A 15,269-nucleotide genomic window follows, 5' to 3' on the forward strand; every position below is an offset into this window, starting at 1 on the left:
AAAGGCACTGGATTACCATGGCAAACCAAATGACCTTTAAACATCATGGTAATTCTGTCATTTACATTACCTCCGTGATTTTTCTTAAGGGACATAAAATAGCAATAAACTAAAGCCCGGTACACACAGGCCCGGTACACACTAGGACGATATTGAGACGATATGCTGTATTGGAACAACAAATCATCTACATTGTTTAGTGTGTACCATGAATTGCTCCTGTTTTCCTCTAGAAAACTAATTCTGGAGTCATAACAAATTTTTTTTCCAGGTGTTTACACTGTCACATGATTTATTGCGTGGAAATAGCCGTAGTGCTGTACTGTATGGTGTGGGGTCCATCTGTTAATCAATGTCCATCAGTTATCGTGTTGTTTTTTTAAATGAAAAGTGCATCTGTACTTGCCATTATAAAACATGGCAGACCTTAACAGAAAATAGTGCGGACAGGGGGCCTGATTCATTAAGGAACGTTATTGCTAAAGCGTACACAGACGGCCGATTGTCGTGCACTGCGAATGCCTATGCATCATAGTGAGCATGGACAGAGGCACCACTGCAATCGCATTGCGATCATACCGACCACGGAGAGCCATCGCAGAGTAATTGACAGGCAGTAAGCGTTTGGGGGTGGTGACAGGGGAGTGGTCGGAGATATGCAGGCGTGTCTATCTGTTTGAACGCCGTTGCGTGGGCGTGCATAAATTAGCCAGTGTGATTGCACATGCAGCACTGCGTGCAATGAGGTTAGCAATTTCTAAGTAAGGTCAGGGCTGCTGTAATTCTGTGGTACTCGATGTTACCGATGTTTATGGAGGTTTGCAAGGTATTATGGATGTGAGATAGCGGTAGTGGGAGGCAGTGGGCGTCTCTATGCTGGCGGTGCGTCGTCATTGCGATAGCAATCATTAGCATATTTTCGCAGCAGACCTGAGTGCGATTACAGAGCTGCAATCGCACCAGCGATCCTTACTGAATCAGGCCCAAGCAAGGTCATTTACTAAATAACTCTGCAATTACGTATGTGTGTAGTGTATGGTGTGAATTCCAGACTCTGCATCCTCAGCAAGATTTTTGGGGCAATAGTCATTCTGTGTGACAATTACTCAGTTTGGGTGTGTTCTGTTCACCATGGGACAGTATGGGGATTATTGCATAAGGTGCTGCACATTGGATTGAAGATCTAGCATGTTACATAGCTCTTTAGAGATTGTTCATTATTGACATTAGTCATACTGAGCTTGACAAAATCCAGTAGCCATGGCAACTAGGAAATATACCCTGATGCCAGTCCACAGGGGGCACCCAGCAGTCCCTGGTGCCCCTGTATCTCTTCTGTCCCAGCTGCAAACATTATATACTCAGGATGGGAGTCTCACTGAGAGGGTGGAGCACTGGAGGCACTTGTGCGACAGTTCTGTCCGCCAATCTGGTTGAATTAACTGCACTCCTGTTCGCTGCCGTACTGTCACACACATGCAGCGCTGCAAAACGCAATAGTCTTGCGATAGAGACAAGGTTCAAGTTTCAACCACCTTATTTCCTTACAGATGGTCTTGGTCAGTGCTGAGAGCCACTTCACAGGCACCTCATTTATTTCTGTTAGGGGCCAATTCATGCCCAGCCATTTTCCCCTGACACCTTTCATTTTTTAACGCGGAATAGCACGGCAATAAGAAATTATTTTTGAGAGGCAATTTACCAAGATTCTCTTCCTGGGTCAGTTCCTCCGATAAGGTTCACACCATACTTGCCTACTTTTGAAAAAGCATTTCAGGGAGATTATGAAAGCAACACCTATGAGCGCGGCGGTAACGTGGGCGTGTATTGCTACATCTGAGAGGTGTGTCAGAAAATTGATTTACATCCACATGTAAATGAGCCCCAAAGCAGTTAGTAAGATCTACTTGTTGATGAAAACACACTGATACTTCTCAGAAAATACATGTAACCATAGGGATCATTGGCCCTGATTCAGAGCCGTTCGCTATTTGCGGTCGTTCGTTCAAAAACAAGGGGTGGCTAATCAAATGATCCGTTCGCAAATTGCAGTCTGTTCACACCTCTAAGTCTGAACGAGCGAGCAAAACATACGCTTGTTTATTTGTTAAAAACGCCCCCTGGCCGAACGCACCATACGTCATGTCCGCTATTTATTAGATTAATCGAGTACATCGACCAGCGTATGAACTGCTCGCTATTCTTGTGGTTGGTTTTTGCTACCACAATCTTGCGAGCAGTTCTGGCTATAAAATAACCCAGTGACGTGGTCAATGACGCTGCAGTATTAATTATGCACACCCATAAAACGCCCGTTTTGACCTTTAAGCACGCCTGCGTTCTGATCTCCACTCCCCGTTTTCAAGCACCTTCCCCTGTTACCACCCACATACGCCTCATTCTGTCACTCAAAATAGCAGGCATTCGCTATATTGCGAGCACATGAATTTCGGCCGCACTGACTGATTCGCGCATGCGTATAACGATCCGTACGCATGCGCAGATGTGCGAACATCGCTCGGAACGAGCGTACTGCCGCTAGCGAGTGGCTCTGAATGAGGGCCATTGTGCCTTATAACCAATGCAGGGAAATGATTCTAATGATCCCATTTGAATGTATATATCTCTGTTTTTTCTTTTATATAACAGTGTCATAATGGGGGTAAGGTGAAATGAGGGAGATTGGTAGACTCTTCAGGGAGACAGGGAGATTGCTGCTATTTCAGGGAGTCTCCCTGACAATGAGGGAGAGTTGGCAAGTATGGTTCACACCTGACTTTCTTTTTCTGCACAGCCAAAATAGAAAAAAGTAATTTTATTATTAGTAAAAGGTGCAAAGAGAGCAGGATGGTTTTTTTTTTTTTAAAGGTCTAGGTGGGTGATGCAGAATTGCAGACAAGTCAGCCACAACTGCACTTGTTCTGCGTGCACAGAACTAAATGCAGATACTTTGGGGTATATTTACTAAAGTGAGAGTTTTTAGAAGTGGAGATGTTGCCCATAGCAACCAATCAGATTCTACCTAACATTTATCTAGCACCTTCTAGAATATGATAGCTAGAATCTGATTGGTTGCTATGGGCAACATCTCCGTTTCTAAAAACTCTCACTTTAGAAAATATACCCCTTTGTGTTTGCTGTATGACTGATGCATTTATGCAGCTGCACTGCCTGTACACATCCACTAGTGCAAATAGCCATCATAATTATCAGCGTACACTTGCGCTAGCCCTATATCTGGTGCAAGAAATCTGTTTGAAGTAGGGGTGTGCACCGGCCACTTTTCGTGTTTTGTGTTTTGGTTTTGGATCTGGATCTTTCTTCGTGTTTTGGATCTGGATTGGTTTTGCCAAAACCACCCTTCCGTGTTTTGGGTTCTGGGTTTTGTGTTTTGGATCTGTATTTTTTTGAAAAAAAGCATAAAAACAGCTAAAATCACAGAATTTGTAGGTTTTTCTGCTCCTATGCTATTATTAACCTCAATAACCTTAATTTCCACTCATTTCCAGTCTATTCTGAATACCTCACACCTCACAATAGTGTTTTTATGTCCAAAAGGTTGCACCGAGGTAGCTGGATGACTATGCTAAGCGACACGAGTGGGCGGCACAAACACGTGACCCATCTAGGCGTGAAACTGCAGTGGCAGACAGGATGGCATTGAAAAACTAGGCCCCAAACTGTACATAATGCAAAGAAAAAAAAGAGGTGCAAGATGGAATTGTCCTTGGGCCCTCCCACCCACCCTTATGTTGTATAAACAGGACATGCACACTTTAACAAACCAATCATTTCAGCGCCAGGGTCTGCCACACAACTGTGGCTGAAATGATTGGTTCGTTTGGGCCCCCACAAAACAAGCTGGCAATTAATCTGTCCCTGCACAAACTGGCTCTACGGAGGCAAGAAGTCGTCCTCATCCTCCTCATCCACAGATTCCTCACCCTCTTCAGTGTTATGTACATCCTCATCCTCACAGAGTATTAATTCGTCCCTGCTGGAACCACAGGTCCCTCTGTACGTTCTGGAGGCTGGTCTCCCTGGAAGAGTTGATCATTCATTTTATGAACATCATCTTCTCCACATTTTGTGGAAGCAACCTCCTACGCCTTTCGCTAACAAGGTTCCCGGCTGCACTAAACACTCTTTCGGAGTACACACTGGAGGGGGGGCAACTCAGGTAAAATAGAACCAGTTTGTACAGGGACCTCCAAATTGCTTCTTTTTCCTGCCAGTACAGGTACGGACTGTCTGACATGCCTACTTGGATGCTGTCACCGATGTAATCCTTTAACAGACAGACGCACGCTTGTCGCTGCTGCTTTGAGGATTCAAGTGCGGCTACAGCCCACACAATTCACAAAGACAGAAAAAAAAAAAGAATATTTTTATTGTTTGTGGAGCACACTTTGAGGGTTACACCACCCTCTAACAGACAGACGCACGCTTGTCGCTGCTGCTTTGAGGATGCAAGTGCGGCTACAGCCCACACAATTCACAAAGACAGAAAAAAGAAGAAGAATATTTTTATTCTTTGTGTAGCACACTTTGAGGGTGTCACCACCCTTTAACAGACAGACGCACGCTTGTCGCTGCTGCTTTAAGGATGCAGGTGCGGCTACAGCCCACACATTTCACAAAGACCGAAAAAAAAAGAACAATATTTTAATTGTTTGTGTAGCACACTTTGAGGGTGTCACCACCCTTTAACAGACAGACGCACGCTTGTCGCTGCTGCTTTAAGGATGCAGGTGCGGCTACAGCCCACACAATTCACAAAGACAGAAAAAAGAAGAATATTTTTATTGTTTGTGTAGCACACTTTGAGGGTGTCACCACCCTTTAACAGACAGACGCACGCTTGTCGCTGCTGCTTTAAGGATGCAGGTGCGGCTACAGCCCACACAATTCACAAAGACAGAAAAAAGAAGAAGAATATTTTTATTGTTTGTGTAGCACACTTTGAGGGTGTCACCACCCTTTAACAGACAGACGCACGCTTGTCGCTGCTGCTTTGAGGATGCAAGTGTGGCTACATCGCACACAAGTCACAAACACATTAAAAAAATTTTTTTGATTTTTTGGAGCACTGTGAGAGTTACAACACCCTTTAACAGACAGACGCACGCTTGTCGCTGCTGCTTTGAGGATGCAAGTGCGGCTACAGCCCACACAATTCACAAAGACAGAAAAAAAAAGAACAATATTTTAATTGTTTGTGTAGCACACTTTGAGGGTGTCACCACCCTTTAACAGACAGACGCACGCTTGTCGCTGCTGCTTTAAGGATGCAGGTGCGGCTACAGCCCACACATTTCACAAAGACAGAAAAAAAAAGAACAATATTTTAATTGTTTGTGTAGCACACTTTGAGGGTGTCACCACCCTTTAACAGACAGACGCACGCTTGTCGCTGCTGCTTTGAGGATGCAGGTGGAATCTAGACGGGATTTGGAACCGAGGACACACTACCTCCATCAATTGTCTAAATCCCACTGCACTAATGTCGGATACCGGACGCACGTCTAACACCAACATAGCAGTCAAGGCCTCAGTTATACGTTTTGCTTCAGGATGACTGCTGTCGTACTTCATCCTCATCGCTAGGGACTGTTGGAGGGTCAATTGTTTAGTAAAAGTAGTGATGTTCCTACTTCCTCTCTGGGATGATGAACAACTCCCAGCAGCAGCAACAGCACTAGTAGGAAGTGGTTCTTGATCTTTCCCTATTTTATTTTTATCAGAGAAAGTTTGGTCCTCCATTTATGTTATATTGATATATATACGTGCGGCTAAAGCGCACACAAACACAGAAAATATTTTTTTATTTTTGCTGGAGAGTAGTGCACTTTGTGGGTTACACCACCCTTTAAGAAATGAGCCAGCCGGCTCTTTACTTATGGGACACAGGCGCACGCTTGGCGCTGCTCCTTTGTTGATGCACGTGCAGCCACAGTGCACACAAGTCACAAACACAGAAAATATATATTTTTTTGGTTTGGAGTGTACTTTGGGGGTTACAGAACCCTTTAACGGTCAAGCCAGCCGGCCCTTTACTTATGACACAGGCGCACGCTTGGCACTACTTTGTTGATGCACGTGCGGCTACTGTGCACACAATTCACAAACACAGAAAATAATTTTTTTTTTGGTTTGGACTGGAGTGTACTTTCGGGGGTTACAGCACCCTTAACGGTCAAGCCAGCCGGCCCTTTACTTATGACACAGGCGCACGCTTGGCACTACTTTGTTGATGCACGTGCGGCTACTGCGCACACAATTCACAAACACAGAAAATAATTTTTTTTTTGGTTTGGACTGGAGTGTACTTTCGGGGGTTACAGCACCCTTAACGGTCAAGCCAGCCGGCCCTTTACTTATGACACAGGCGCACGCTTGGCACTACTTTGTTGATGCACGTGCGGCTACTGCGCACACAATTCACAAACACAGAAAATAATTTTTTTTTTGGTTTGGACTGGAGTGTACTTTCGGGGGTTACAGCACCCTTAACGGTCAAGCCAGCCGGCCCTTTACTTATGACACAGGCGCACGCTTGGCACTACTTTGTTGATGCACGTGCGGCTACTGCGCACACAATTCACAAACACAGAAAATAATTTTTTTTTTGGTTTGGACTGGAGTGTACTTTCGGGGGTTACAGCACCCTTAACGGTCAAGCCAGCCGGCCCTTTACTTATGACACAGGCGCACGCTTGGCACTACTTTGTTGATGCACGTGCGGCTACTGCGCACACAATTCACAAACACAGAAAATAATTTTGTTTTGGTTTGGACTGGAGTGTACTTTCGGGGGTTACAGCACCCTTTAACGGTCAAGCTAGCCGGCCCTTTACTTATGACACAGGCGCACGCTTGGCACTACTTTGTTGATGCACGTGCAGCTACTGCGCACACAATTCACAAACACAGAAAATATATTATTTTTTTAGCACTTGGGGGGAGCACCCCTGATGGACAGAGCACCCCCTGGACAACACTACAGCACCTCTTTAGGACTGGGACACTGCACAGGACTTTGGAGTGGACACAGCCCCTATGGAGAACTGACTGCACAACACAGTCCAGCCAGCCCCTATGGACTTTGAAGTAGTGGACACAGCCCCTATTAACAACAGCAGCACAGCACAACACAGCCAGCCCCTATGGACTTTGAAGTAGTGGACAACAGCAGCACTACACTACACTACACTACACAGCCCTAACTCCCACCCTCCCTCTTCACTGTCCACAGCCGAGTGAGAAAATGGCGCCGACGTGGGTACCTTATATAGGATCCAAAATCCGCGAGACTCGGAAGGCGGGATGATGACGTTTTGCCTCGATTTCAGATCCGAGTCAGGCGGGAAAAGTCGAGCCTGATTCGGATCGGACTCGGATCGGGGGGGCTCGGGGGGGTTCGGATTTCAGAAATCCGAACCCGCTCACCCCTAGTTTGAAGTCAGAAGAATCTCTGCATACGCACAATTCAGTGCAGCTCGCAATTCCATCTGCCCGCCCTCACGCAGCTTAGCCGACATGCGAATGCCCCGTTGCAGCCCCGTTATATCCATTCTGCTGCATGTAGGGTTGAAACTGATGCCTGTAGATATGTTTGCTCAGTTACGGAGCATGTGCAGCGCTAAAGATCACAAGATCCATCCTCACAAAACGCATTTGCATGCAACTGTGAACCGGACCCTTAGTAATTTAGGACAACAGTGCCCAGCACAGTAAATGGCCATGACCCTACTTTTGCAGAAATGCATCCGGTTTTCAAATTTAAATACCTGGATTTGCAAGCAAGTATTGCAGGGTCTGCGGAAGTTGCTACAGTTTGCCTCAATCAAAGTAAGGCGTTGGGCAGATTTGGAAGTCTTTCCTGCCATGTGTGGACAAGACTCAGGACAGCACCTACTTTTACACCCAAATCCAAAAATGAGTACTTATTTGTCTCCGGAAAGATTCAGGTATTCTTGGTATTCGCTATTAACCACAATTTCTGTAATACTGCTTTTACACCTAAATCCTGGGTGTGACCCAACATTAGGAGCACAGGAGCTCATTCAGACCCACTCGCTAGATGCGTACGCTCGCACCCAGCGTATACAAATTCGGCTAAGTGACGGCATGGCTGGCGATCGCAAGGCATTAGCACACCCACTATGTCTTGGCGTGCGATCACTTAGTGTATGCAGACGCCCACCAGCCATTCTTAAGACGCCCACTTGCGCATGTCATCTCCTGGAAGTGCTTGAAAGCATTGGTACCTCGAGCACCATCGGATGCGATCGCAGCACTTAAGGTTGCCTTTACCCTGCTGCAAGCACTGCGATCACTTCAGAGTGAAATCCCACCAAGTGACGTGTACTATGACGCTGACTGGTAATTATGCACGCCTCGGACACGGCGTTGAGACACTCAGGCACACCTGCTTACGTACTTCCACTCCCCAGTTTCCAGTGGTCAACCTTTGTCACCACCCACAAACGGCCTTTCCTGTCACTCACTCTACTGGGCAGTCTGTATGCAGCGAGCGAACGCATCCCGATCTCTCGCATTGGTTCGCACACGTGCATTACGATGCATACGCATGCACAGATAGCGACCATCGGCCAGCTACGTGCGTTCGCATCATAGCGAACAGGTCTGAATCAGCTCCACAGTTCCAAAACGGGTCAAACCCAGGACAGACCTTTTCTACTGCGGCATCGATCCGGATTATTTCCAGATCGGCGCCGTTCACACTGCACACAGGTGCAGTGGAACACTTCTCCCGGCACTTGGAGATGACATCATCATCACCGAGAAACCCAGAAGCCCCCATGCTGGAAACGGGACCCGGGTCGAATGACCCGGGGTACCCGTTTACACTGCAGGGTTTCACGGGTTGTTCCCGCGTAAAATACTGCAAGTTACCTGGGTTGGATTGCTGAGTCACTCGACCTGGGAATCCAACCCTGGACTCTTTTACACCTACAGTAGGAGCAACCCGATATAACCCTGCAATAACCCGGGTTTTAGCTCTGGTGTAAAAGGGGTATTAGTTTGTATACTGAATGCGATTTTTGCTTTCTGCTCTTATGTCGTTATTACTCATTGACAATACAAATAAACCAAGTTCAGCAAACATGATGTCGATAGATTAGCCTACCACATATGACGTGCAAGTGCTAAGTGCAAAATGTCCCTGCAAGTCCTATTGTAACGCTGGTGACTACAGTATAAACTAAGCCATTGACAGCCTATATTTATTTATTTTTAGATATAATTTTTGCTAAAAGGGCTGCTATTAATTAGAGTGAACACATTGCACCCAGTTCTGTGATTATTCTATGATCCTTTCTACAATTGGGCTCTCAGTGACCCCTTGTGTACAATAGTGGAACTAAATCCCACTCTAGGCCAGCGTGTGCATCCCACACACTTCCTAGCAGCTCGCCCCTGTCAGCTGCTGTTTGTTTCTTGGGCTCGTTGTAGTCCTGGGGCATCTGATGACATCACCAGCGAGGCGTACACACAGCCAGGCACTGACAGGTTGCTATAGCAACTTCCTTTTTAGCAGCAAGTGAAAAGAACATTTTATTTTGTTAGCTGTGCATGCCAGAGCTAATATCCTGTGTGCTGACCTATGTTTTTGCCAAGTGCCGGCTGCACCCAGCACCAGGCTTCTGTCATCGTGACTTAAATGTTCCACTGAGAATAATGCTGCACAGCATCGCAGCCGTGTGTATTACTATTATAGTGTGTATTATATAGTGTGCAATGGGTTACAGAAATGTGTCTATTAGTCCTCCATACAAGGGCTATGCTACGCCATTCTGTTATATACAGAGCACCATCTGTGCCCGAGCAATGGCTTATTTAACAAGTAGTGCGTACACCTAGCTGAATCTATAGAAAGTCCTCAGATGCTTTCATTTATTACACACAAAGAGGTATATTTACTAAAGGTGGATTTTATTGATGTTGTGTTTCTGGGGCTAAATCACAAATTTACTAAACAGACAATATATTTTTTTTAGTATTAGTAAATGCGTGATTTAGCCTTAGAAACATAACATCGATGTTGATCGATTTTTCATAGATTTTAAATAGATTAAAATCGCCCCTTAGTAAATATGGGATGTAGTTGCCGCCAGTCACAATCCCGACTGCAGAATGCAGGCAAAGGATTTATGATAAGCGTCTAAATAGCGACGCCTATCTTAACTCCGACGCCGGAATTCAGGACCATGCGTGCCCAAACGAGGTGTGTCAGGGGTGCCCATCCTGTTAGCCACGAGGGGGGGAGGGTTAGGTTTAGGGCAGTTAGCGGGGTAAGTGTTAGGTTTAAGGGGGAGGGGTATAGGGTTTGGCACCTCCAGGGAGAGGTTAGGGTTAGGCACCCCCGGGGGGAGGTTGGGGTTGGCACCACCCCGGGAGTTTGGAGTTAGGCACCCCTAAGGGAGGGTTAAGGGGGTGAGAGGGGAGGGTTAGATCACTTACCTGCCGCTGTCGGGCTCACGCTGTTGGGATTTGAACCAGTGGCTATTACGCTGTTGGGATTTCAATCCCATTCCAGTAAATATACCCCAAAATGGGCAAAATCCCTGTTTGCTGAGTGCTTCGATTTGCACATATGAAGCTAGAATGCTGTCAAAACATGGATCGGCTTGTGGTGCAAGATGGCCGTATTGCAGAAGTACCAATGTTTTATTTGGCCGTTGGAAGGGTTCGAGTGTAGCTAGGATGTTCCTTGCCAAGCTTGTTACTATTGCATTCTTGTATAGCTGTTTTGTAATTTCACTTCATTGAATTTGATGTTTTGTTGTGACAATAAATAATTGAATGGAATTAAGGCCACACATCTAGTCACATTTCATTATACATCAGTCGGAGAAGCACACTTTGCCCTCTTGGCGGTGCCTTGTGGTGCCCTGGTCAGCTGCTGAAGAGGACAAATGTCTCCCATTGCAGCTCATGGCGCCACTTCCCTGTTGAGACCACCCCTTCAATTTTGGCCATGCCCCCTTCAGTACCTGGGCCCCTCGGCTGTCTCAACGGCCCTGACCAAGTCTTGCGCTGCTTGTGGCTGTGCAGTCCCTCTGTCTAAATGGGGCTCATTGTCTCCACTGCATTTAAAAGGATGTTGTATAATAGTGCATACATCAATGTATCTATTATGCAGAAGCTCTATTGTATAAAAATCTGTATTTTTATGATTCAGACGTGTATAACTATAGTCAGTGCTTGTATCTTTATTATGGACAGAGAGGAGTATATCAATAGTAATCGGAGATGTGTATTTTTATATGTATAGCATTATACAGAGAGCAGTTCTTATATATTCCTTACACAAAGAGCAGTGCGTCTCTGTATTTATATTATATATAGCATATATATTATGCACATGTGCTTAAATGTAATTTATACAAGAAAACAATATACCTGTATAAAACACAACAGTATATACTGTAATCAATCATGCAGGATGTAGTTGGCAACCCGGCACTTTAAATGCCAGCGCTCACAAGCTCGGCACCGGAATCTCGAGAGGGGTCAGAATCCTGGCTTGACAGTCCCGGAGTCTGCGATCTCGAATGTCAAAGTTTTAGGGTTAGGTTTATGGTTAGACACTAGGAGGAGGGTTTGGGTTAGGCTTCGGGAGGGGGGGTTTGGGTTAGGCTGCGGTAAAGGTGGGTTAGGCACTAGGGGGAGGGTTTGGGTTAGGCTGCGGGAGTGGGGAGTTGGTGTTAGGCTGCAGGAAAGGTGGGTTAGGGTTAGGCACTAGGAGGAGCGTTTGGGTTAGGCTTCGGGAGGGGGGGTTTGGGTTGGGCTGCGGTAAATGTGGGTTAGGGGTAGGGTTAGGCACTAGGAGGAGGGTTTGGGTTAGGCTTCGGGAGAGGGGGCTTGGGTTAGGCTGCGGTAAAGGTGGGTTAGGCACTAGGGGGAGGGTTTGGGTTAAGCTGCGGGAGTGGGGAGTTGGTGTTAGGCTGCAGGAAAGGTGGGTTAGGGTTAGGCACTAGGGGGAGGGGTTGGGTTAGGCTGTGGGAGGGGTAGGGATAGTGTTAGGGTGTGGGGGAGGGTTAAGGTTAGGCTGTGGGGAAAGGTGGGGTAGGGTTAGGGGAAGGTTTAAATTACTTACCTGCAGACGTCAGTATTTCAACTTTCGGGATTCTGGCGCCGGGATACTGCCTGCCGGCATTCTGTGTGCCGGGAACATGTACCAAACCCAATTATACACAGGAGTGCATTTTTATTATACAAAAAACAATACATATCTGTATTATTCCCAGGAATATATTTGTGTTAAACATGGAACAGTGGCGTACTGTGCACAAGTAATAGTTTATGAATGAAGTGTTTGTACGTTGAGACTGTGTGGGTGTAATTGGAAATGTAATGCGTAGATTACAGATTAGATGGTGTGTATTTGAGGTGTTTATATGTCAGTTCCTCCTGCTGATGACCAGTATACGTTATCTTTCCAGGTTATCATATGTCTGTAATGATTGTTTCAGTTTGGTTGTTGCAAATTGCAAAAACATTCTCATAACAATGCTAAGATGACCTAACAATATGTGTACACAGCCTGGGGTCCTGCGGTCTGGGGGAGTGCTCTGAAAGTTCCTTTATGGAGGCGCTGGTATCATTTCGGCAGCTTGAAGATATCGGGTAAATAAATGCATCAAAGTGTTTCTTGTTTTCATTTAGCGAGGTGTTGGGAAATGCATCATTTAATAGCTATTAGTGGTATTTCCTTTGCTGGAGTGTGGAATACCATGTAAGCAGCTATGAAAGAAGACCAGCTCATGGTACCCAGGATACATTGCTCATTATAGCAAGTTGATAACGCTGGTTAGGCAGCATAAGACTAATGTGCACAAGACAATATGATTGGTTGCTCTGGGTTCAACTTATTAGTTATGGGAGACATCTTAATGAACAAGGCTTAGGAATGGATCACAGAGCGCTGTACACACTGCGCAATCCGGTCTCCGATGGTGCGATGTATGGTTGTACGCTGCATGTAACAGCACCGCGCCATTCATTGCACCGTCTCATATGTCGTGCAGAACAGCAGATGGGACGATGCGATGAGCGATGGATGGGACGTACACACTATAAGATGTCTACGATATATAATGTTCAGATCCGTGCCAGAATGATATATTGTATGATACAAGGTGTTGGGTGTACCCAGCTTAAGGTGTCTATGTGCTAAGCCTTGGAGAGTGATAAAGTGGGGAGAGATAAACTACCAACCAATCAGCTGCTAACTATCAGTGTACAGGCTGTGTTTGAAAAATGATAGTTAGGAGTTGATTGGTTGGTACTTTATCTCTCCCCACTTTATCACTCTCAAAGGCTTAGTACATAAACACCTAAGTGTCATTTAAAACACACGCCTCCCACAAGCGCAGGATTCCTAGAGGAGTGTTTCCAAGCCAGCATACACTACATGTACTACTGTTAGGTGCTTCGTTCGGCCTACAGCCAAGCTAAGTTCTGACTGAGAGGGAAAGTGAAAGGATACATAAAATATGTAAAGTCTAGCAATGGCAAATCAATGGCACACATGTTGTACAATGCCTCGCTCACTGTAACCAGCACTGACAATAAAGTAATAGCATTGGCATATAATAACTAGGCCTATTTCTCCAACAAGACGCAGCATTAAATTTAGAGCATTTGTATTCAATAAATATATCTCATTACGCTCAACCATCCCCGATATTAGATAGCTTTCACATTTAAAAAACAGACCTATTTCAACCCAACTACCCCAAAGTTTAATTAATAGTATTCCCCAAACAGTCCTGACTTTAAATAACTAGTATTCACATTTAATAAATAGCTCTCCTTCTAGTACCCAAACTAAGCCACACATTCAATTAATACTCCCCAAACCAGCCCATTATTAAATTAATAGTCCTGTCATCCACCTTGAAGGTTCCACCATGATCCCCACACTATAAACACAAGAAAACATTAATAGCTCCCATCCATTAAATTATCCCTAACCCAGCCAATAAATGATGAATAGTCTATGACCCAACTGGAATCCCTGCCCTGCCAAGTGAATGCCTTCTCTGTTTTAGCCTATTTTACACAAATACAACTAACTGTAAGCATCACACATGATTTTTCATGTGAAAATGTGGCATATTCTTATGGGTTGAGGTTGGTTGATCAGGAATCAGATGGTCTTAAGCTGGGAACACACAGCACGATCTGCACAACCAACGATATTGCTGAACGATTTCCGTTGAACTTTTCTGTAGTGCAGGACAAACGATATTGGGTGCACACACTGATAGATATCTATGATAGATAATCCTGCCACATCTCTTAAAATGCAAATCGTGATGAAATCTTCCAAGTTGGCCTGCATGTACGGATGACCATAGATATCGTTATCATCCATGCGGGAACGCGCATCGCTGGTCATTCGTTGATTGTTTGCTGCATAAAAATGAATGATATGAACGACTTATCGCTACCGTTCATATCGTTGATAAAAATCGTACCGTGTGTACGCACCATTAGCTTAGTCTGGGCTTGGCGAATTCATTGTTTATCTGGCCCAACAGAGCTTCTTTTTCCCTAGTAAAAGAACTTGATGTTTGTGCTAGACTGACATATAGGCACATTTCCATAAATAAAAATCTCTGCACTCCAATAGCTTTTGTTCCTTCTAAAATAACCTTCTCTGCCTGACTGACCTAAAGACAGCTCATGTACTGAAGTTTGGCTAATAGGAGCCAGCAGTTCCAGGGAAAAGACTAGTAGATAGCGACACTACTCTACTGTCCCAAGCCGCCAATTACAGGCTATGTCGCTAATGTCATTCAGCCTTTGTAGTGTGTAGATTAGTTTTTATTGTGCATTGTTCTTGTTTTTTATTTAAATTGATTTGTTATGCACTTTTCTGCGCAGCTTGTCAAATAACACATTTAAAGAACCCTGCTTAGTGAAACTTACAAAAGGACTTCCGCATTTCAAATTGCTAAAGAAAATTGAGTAAGTATATTTTTGTTTCGGAAACTGCTGTTGTTTGTGTTTTGCTGTTGCGCTCACATAATACATCCAGATTTTTTTATGTCACTTTTTGATTTTCAGAGATACTAACAAATTTGTTCAGTTACAAATTCAATAGAAATAAAGTATCAAATTAATATTTTTCTTTGCGCTATTTTCATCGATTTGCTGTCAATAGATATAATTTACAGTACGCACTGCAAAACACTATGGCCCGTATTCAATTTGAGCCGAGCCGCGATACT

The 15,269-nt window shown here is 44.9% G+C and overlaps 1 protein-coding gene across 1 annotated transcript in view; it reads left to right on the top strand.

The window, feature by feature from the left end:
* Window positions 1-15,269, top strand: part of NLRC5 (NLR family CARD domain containing 5) — a 175,013-nt gene that overhangs the window by 144,416 nt on the left and 15,328 nt on the right. Inside the window, exons 39-40 of the mRNA XM_088458330.1 lie at window positions 12,574-12,657; window positions 14,923-15,006. Of these exons, the coding sequence (XP_088314456.1) occupies window positions 12,574-12,657; window positions 14,923-15,006 (168 nt within the window). The remainder of the gene's footprint in view (window positions 1-12,573; window positions 12,658-14,922; window positions 15,007-15,269) is intronic.

The sequence above is a fragment of the Taudactylus pleione genome, unplaced genomic scaffold (genome assembly GCF_031769625.1).
Source record: "Taudactylus pleione unplaced genomic scaffold, aTauple2 ptg000828l, whole genome shotgun sequence".
Classification (NCBI taxonomy): Eukaryota; Metazoa; Chordata; class Amphibia; order Anura; family Myobatrachidae; genus Taudactylus; species Taudactylus pleione.